Source organism: Gossypium hirsutum, chromosome A02 (genome assembly GCF_007990345.1).
Source record: "Gossypium hirsutum isolate 1008001.06 chromosome A02, Gossypium_hirsutum_v2.1, whole genome shotgun sequence".
Classification (NCBI taxonomy): Eukaryota; Viridiplantae; Streptophyta; class Magnoliopsida; order Malvales; family Malvaceae; genus Gossypium; species Gossypium hirsutum.
In genome coordinates, this window is record NC_053425.1 from 98,802,368 (window position 1) to 98,810,090 (window position 7,723).

The following is a 7,723-nucleotide window of genomic DNA, read 5'->3' on the forward strand; positions in this document are numbered from 1 at the left end:
CCGACCCGAATATGAAAAAAAAAATTGCTATTTTGTTTAGTGCTTTCTTGCTATTTTTTTTTATTTTTTGCTATTTTGCTACCATTTCATTATTATTTTGTTGCTATTTTATTGTTATTGTTTGTATATTGTATAACTCTTATTTTATTGTTAATTTTATTACTATTTTAGAAGCATTTACCTGTTAAGTTGCACCTATCTTAATGTTATTTTTAATTTATTGAGAAACATTTATTTTAATGTTTTTAGTATTTTTGATGTATTATATATTTTTAAAAAAATTAATACGATCAAGCCAAGCCGAGTCAAACTCAAATTTTACCATTTTTTATCCAAACCAATCTTGGGCAAAGTTTTAAGCCCATAACAAACGAAACTAAAATTTTAAGTCAACCTAACCTAAATCCAGTCTATAGACACTTAGATAATTGCAATCATTTTTCCTTCATTTAATGACTTCTCCATTCAATATCTTGCCTAATTCGCCTTTGTCTAAACAAGTTAAACAATTAAACTGATTAATTCCAAATGTTTAGGTCCATTCAATTCAAAGTCCCTTTGCATATAAATTTATTTTTCATCAAAATTAGTCACAGAATATAAATAAGTTTTTTTTTATAAAAAAAATAATTAGGGAGTAATTCTTTTACGTAAATGAATAAAAGAAAAAATTAACAAAACCTAAAGCACAAAGCACTTAGATGGTTAGGGACAAGGTTTAGGGAGTTAGGATTGAACACTTAACCCAAGGCTGGTGAGTCATCATGCACATGGTTGGGGACATTGGGCTCTCAATTAGTGGTCATACAGATTTGGTCTAGAAAATAGTGGTCCCAAAATATTGAATGTGATGATAAAATATGTATTTTAAAGGAAATATATAAATTTAAATTTTAAAAATGATATTATTAAGGAGATAACTATAAATATTAAATATAAATTGTAAAATGAATATGAGAAATATTTAGAAAGATGAAGATAATAATTTTTTTTTAAAAATAGAGAGGGTAATTAAAATGTTGAAGAGTTTTGTATGTTTTAATTATATTTTCTTTTAAATTTTAAAAGACTTTAAACAAATATTTCAAAATTTTTATAAAACTTAGAAAATAATTGTTGGAATTTTTTGTGAGGGCTAAGATTGCTTTTTGACTCATGTTACGATCCGCCGGTTAAGAGAGGAAACTTAGCGGCTGGTGATCTTCAACGTTTGCGTCGATTTCAAAGAGTTACGATTTGAAGCTTTTTGCATCCTATTGATTTTGGTAAACTAAACATCACCAATTATGGATTCTTTTTCTACTTAATTATAAAAATTATAAAATGGTTATTTAATTATAATTTATTTTTTCTTTTTTATCACATAATTATGAAAAATTATAAAATGAGTATCTAACTATTAATTATTTTTTTGGTCATGAAAATACTCAAAAATCTAATATAGTTGGGTGACCACAAAATACAAAATTGAATAATCGAATGAAGTATAAGAACTAAATTATGTCAAATTAAATTATAAATACTAAATCTTAAATTGAAGCATAGCAGAGGGATCATAATTGTATTTTACCTATATTCTATGTATAAATGGCATTCCTTATTTGACACACGTCCATCACTTTCTTTTACATTATTAACACAATGGTTAAATTTTAATTCTGACCCCTCTATTTTTTAGACATGTAAAAGTAATTCAATTTCAATTTCAATTATTATGCTACACTCAAATTTGAAATTTGATCTTTATATTTTAATTTTTTGACATAATTTAGTACTTCAACGTTTATAATGCCATTAGTTATTCTAAATACTTTACTTTGATTACAATACTGACTTGAATTTTAAGAGTTGTTAACACTATTAAAATTCTTTATTAAATTGAGATCCATTACAATGTCATTCTTTTTTTTGTCACATAGTTATGTAATGAGTTTTTTTTTTTAAATTTAAAATATCATGTCAACAAATTTAACAAAAGAATTTTAATGGTGTTAACAACTAAATGAAAACTGAATTCCAAATATATAGAGTACAGAAACTTGGCCAACACGAAATGTTACATATTAGAATAAAATATGTCGTAACTCCTTGCATTCTTCGTAAATTTAAATCATAGTCTCTATACTTTTATTTTAATAATTTAGTATTACTTTTTAAATTTTAAAATTCAGATCCAACGGTTAACACAGTTAAAACTAATTTGCTACATTTAGGCTTATTATAATATCAATTCTTTTAGTTACATGACTACTAAGTAAGTATTTTTTTACCTTAAAATATCACATCAACAAATATAACAAAAAAAAGTAACAATATTAACACTTGAAGCTAAAGACTAAATTCTGAAAATAAAAGTATAAGGACTAATTCTAAATTTATGAAAAGTAGATAGACTTATTAGACATTTTAACCTTGATGAGCGGTTGATAAGACACGAATCTTTCGAACAAAAGAAAAAAGACGAGACACGAATCTGATACCATTCCATTTACATCAAAAGTGATTAAAAAGTGTGAAAGGATGGACTTTGACGCCTTAACCATTTCCACTAAATAAATAAAAAGGAAAGTTCGATTCTTCTATGCTGTAGGGGCAACTAAAGTTTGCCTTAACCCCTTCATGCTTGACAAATATCACATTTCCATTCCATAATTTGCTTAAACATCTCCAAATCTCAATAGTAAAAAACCCATGTGAAATTGCTATAAGATGATAAGGACTAAAAGGCAAAAGCAAATTAGTCTGTGTGAACACATTTAATGTCATTATTATGAGAATGTTGCTTTTCCAGATAATGGATTTACTTGTATAATTTGCAGCTGTCATACAATTTCAGAACAGAGAGGGAAGGCTAAACATGGTTTACTTACCTTTTCTCTTGATTTTCAACTTGATTTCATATTTTCCCTCTTCTTCACATGCACAAAATGCAGACCTTATTCTGCCATTGAAGGCTGTAAACCTTGGTAACTGGCTTGTTACTGAAGGATGGATGAAACCTTCTCGTTTTGATGGCATCATTAACAAAGATCTTTTGGTATATACATAGCTTTCCCTTTTCTTTAGCTATGGTTTCACTCATTTAATCATGAATTTCCAATTTTTTTTTGTGTATTTATTTGGTATAGGATGGAACCCAAGTTCAGTTTCGTTCAACAAAGCTAAACAAGTATTTGTGTGCTGAAAATGGCGGTGGAACCGTCGTTGTAGCCAACCGTCCCTCACCTTCTGGTTGGGAAACCTTCAGGGTTTGTTCTTTCATCAGCTTTTTTGTTTAAACTACAACATAATACTTGAAGTCTTTCCAATTTTTTTGCTTGGTTGGATGCAGTTATGGAGGGTGAGTGAATCATGCTTTAACTTGAGAGTGTTCAACAAGCAGTTTGTGGGATTAGGAAATCAAGGTGTACAAGCAGTTTCAGATACACCTACTGATACAGAAACGTTTGAGATTGTAAGGAAAGATGATGATCGTAACCGAGTTCGATTCAAAGCATCAAATGGTTTGTTCCTACAGGTACTTTTGTTGCACTCACTACAATTTGCAATGACTTTCATAGTAATGATTTTCCATTTTTAAGGAACAAAACTTTTCATAATTAGGCACAATCGGAGACACTGGTAACTGCAGATTATGCAGAGTCTAGTTGGGATGATAGCGATCCATCTGTGTTCATAATGACAATCGTAAACACCATACAAGGTGAATTTCAAATCACTAATGGTTATGGCCCTGATAAAGCCCCTCAAGTCATGCAGGTAAGGGCTCTTTTTTTACTCTTTAAACAAGCAAGTTATAGCAATAGTATCCGAATTGACTTTGTACGAAACCATGGTTATTTAGGATCATTGGAATTCTTACATCACTGAGGAAGATTTCAATTTCATGTCTGCAAATGGACTGAGTGCCGTGAGGATACCTGTAGGGTGGTGGATAGCGCAGGATCCAACTCCCCCTAAGCCTTTTGTTGGAGGCTCTTCAATAGCCCTCGACAATGCTTTCACATGGGCAGAGTAAGTAAAGGAAATCTTCTAGGATGAAGACAAAACAAGACTTATTTAATTTAAAGTTCTAAACATCTTCTGGTTCATGTGTGAAATTGATGCAGGAAATATGGGATGGAGGTAATTATTGATTTGCACGCAGTCAAAGCCTCACAGAACGGTGACGAACACAGCGGAGCAAGAGATGGTTTTCTAGAATGGGGCGATTCCAACATTGACGAGACTGTGGCGGTAATAGAGTTTCTTGCAGCAAGGTTAAAGATGACACTAACCATTTCTATGTCATGCCATGTTCTATTGTATCCTTTTCCTTCTTTCAATTGAATTTAAAGGTTCAATATAATTGTTCGACAGATATGGTGTAAGACCAAATTTGGCTGCGATTGCATTAATGAATGAGCCTAGAGCACCGGGTGTAACATTAGATGCACTTACAAAGTATTACAAAGCTGGATACGATGCCATAAGGAAGTACACAAATGCGTATGTGATCCTATCAGCTCGTTTAGGACCAGCTGATCCAAAGGAGCTCTTCTCATTGGCCAGTACTATGAATCGAGTAGCCATCGATGTGCATTACTACAACCTCTTTTCAGACTCCTTTACTGGCATGACTGTCCAACAAAACATCGATTTTGTCAACAATCAACGAGCCTCCGATCTTGGCAGCTTGACCTCGGCTAACGGTCCCCTGGTTTTAGTTGGTAATTTAAGTTTTGGAACAGGTTTAGTTTTAGCTGTATGCAAATGTAGTAGGAATGAATTTCAAAGTGGTGTTTTTTTTTGCAGGGGAATGGACTGCAGAATTTGCTCGAAACGATGCATCAATGGAAGATTACCAGAGATTTGCTAAAGCACAGCTAGATGTTTATGGTCGTGCAACATTTGGATGGGCATATTGGGCTTATAATTGTGACAGAAACCATTGGAGTCTGAAGTGGATGATTGAGAACAACTTTATTCAGCTTAAGTGACCAACTATTTGATTATCAAGCTTTAAAATTACAATAAATGAGGTTGGCATTTAGTTCTCCTGTTAAAAAAGTTGATGCAGGGGAAACCAAGAAACTCTTTTCTTTTTTTTTTCCTTAAAATGATAATAGTAAATTTAAATCTAAAGTTTAGCTCATTCTTTTCAGATTCAATCATACCTATGATAAAAGAATAAATAATTGTGGTCGATAAATACTTGATCAAAAAAATTAAATTAAATATTGAATGTACTATTAACTCAACCATACAAATTTTTAATGTCAAACTCCAACATGCACAATTTTGCACCATTTTCTTCTTCAAGAGATATACTTTCATTTTTAATTTTTTATAATTATTAGTCTTTCGTCAAAGTTTCTTATCGATGTAGTTTTCCTCCAAACTGTCATACTTGAAATAGTACCTTTAAAATTTAAAATGCTTAGCTATTTTTCAATAACAAATAAAATATTATTTTCTTGATTATGAGATTACATTAAGTTTTTAAGAAAATTATATGCTATTGTTTTTATTTGATATTTAAAGAAGAATTTAATGAATTTTTACTAGGTTTATCAAAAAAAATTATATAAGTAATATACATTTTATAACAAAGTAAGATCTTTGTTAGTAATTTGATATATTTGGAGAGAAAAAAAATTGTTAGGATTCAAATATTACCACATGTCTTATTTTATTATTAAATCTTTGGGTTCATCTTGTGAACCATCACATCACTTCGCACCTACTTCGTAAGTCCGCCTCGTAAACCATCACTCCATCATTTCATAGGATGCATTTCACCGCCTTATGAAAATGTTCTTACCGTTAAGGTCTTTCTCACCATCCTGTGAGATGCAACCATCTAGTCATTTCTCCATCACCACCTCGTAAGGTCACAAGTCATTTATCACTAGTATCATGTGAGGTGTGATCATCTCACCACCTCACCAAGTACATACGAAGGAGATCACATGTGAGCACTTTACATATTACCGATATCTCGTGATGTGAGATCACCTCACCTCTTCGTGAGTCTACCTTGCCAAATAAGTATAGGAGAGATCATGTGTCAGCACCACACATACCACCGATACCTCGCGAGGTAGTCTATATGCGATTTGACCCCATCAAGCCTCACCACCTTGCATGGTGGAGCATGGGCACTGTCCACTCCTTACGATGACACCTTCTTACCAAATAGACACGTCTAAGGGAATGTGTCCAACCTAAAAGGGAGAATGTGTCATTTGCATGGCGTATAATTAGCTCCTAGCACATCATATCAGGGAATCATACCTTATAAATATGAAAGAATTTCTCCTAAGAGAGGGGGGATGGGGAGAACACCTCAATAGACTTCAAGCCAACTCAAAGTAACCTAACAAGTTTTTTAATAAGTAAATTTCATTTCATTTGATAAAGCAAAACTTTGCTAAAAAATGAACTCACAAAGTAACTTAACATTGTTTAATAAGAAAATTAAAAAAGAAATGTGTTGAAATGGCTCTGGGTAAGAACAGGGATAGAGATAAAAGGGGCTATTTTACCCAAATGATTCAAAAAAATAATTATTTAGTAAATGATCCTGGTTCAAAAACAATCACCTAAATGACCTAAAATGAATAATAAAATTGAGTTATGGGTATTAGATGGTCAACACTGCTATTTTTTTTGTTAAAAATTTAATTTTTGGGGTTTTGAACAATTGACTACTGACACCCATGCATTTGTTTCAAACTGTATCATACTATATATTTATAATAGTATTTTTAAAAAAATTGGGGTGTTGATACACTAATGGTCGGCACCCCTTTATCTGATTAAAAAAGATATTTTGGGCATGTCAAGTGTTGGCCAACAAAAGCCCACACTGACCCAACAAAAAGGAGATGAAAATATTGCAACATTAATCCCTCCTTGTCCCACCTTTTTTATTTCCCAAGTTTGATTACAAATTTTATATTTTAAAATAATATTGGACTACTTATCATGTTGTTAATTACTATTTCATCACTCATATTATTATTAAATTTAACAATTAATTTAAATTTAATATGCAAAATTAAATTACTTTTTTTCCCTAAAATTAGAACATGCGTTAATGATTTTCATTTTTTACAATAATTCAAATAAACATTGCTAAATTATTGTTTCTTTTATTTTAAAAAATAACGTGTAATATATTTATAAATTTAGAAACAATTAAATAGTATAATTTTAAATAGACTTAAAAATTTTAAATTTAGAAATAAGGTGTAATATATTTATAAAAGACACTTAACTTAAGTTAAATTAATTTATAACAAAATAATTTGAAAATATTTACATTATTTTTATATTTTAAAATTTAATTTATAAATAAATTTATCTTGTATATTTCGAAAGAAAATAAATTATAATCTATAATTTAAAGTTACAAAATCATAATCTATAAGGTAAGTTTTATCAACAATAAGAAAAATAAATTTATCTTGTATATTTTATATTTTAAACCTAAAATCCTAAAAATATACCAGATAAATTTATTTATAAATAAACTATTTTGTGCTCACTTAGCTCAATCATTAGATTGAAGAATGAAGCTTTCTATTTCAAAGCAGAATGCTTGTCCATCATTTCAATTTTTTTGAACTGACCTTTTCTCTAATCACAACAATATACTCTTTATAACTTTAATCATGTGAAATTTTCCATAGCATTTTAATTTGAATTTAAATTTAAAAATTGATGGTTAAAATATTCT

The 7,723-nt window shown here is 30.1% G+C and overlaps 1 protein-coding gene across 1 annotated transcript; it reads left to right on the forward strand.

Annotated features, from left to right (window-relative positions):
* The first annotated feature begins 2,588 nt into the window (after positions 1-2,588).
* Positions 2,589-5,124, forward strand: LOC107951689 (probable glucan 1,3-beta-glucosidase A). Its single transcript, XM_016886811.2, has 8 exons — positions 2,589-3,037; positions 3,129-3,248; positions 3,332-3,517; positions 3,604-3,759; positions 3,845-4,014; positions 4,110-4,259; positions 4,360-4,709; positions 4,795-5,124. Exons 1-8 carry the CDS (start codon positions 2,858-2,860, stop codon positions 4,977-4,979), a joined length of 1,497 nt encoding a protein of 498 aa, XP_016742300.2. The 5' UTR covers positions 2,589-2,857; the 3' UTR covers positions 4,980-5,124.
* The last annotated feature ends 2,599 nt before the right edge of the window (positions 5,125-7,723 follow it).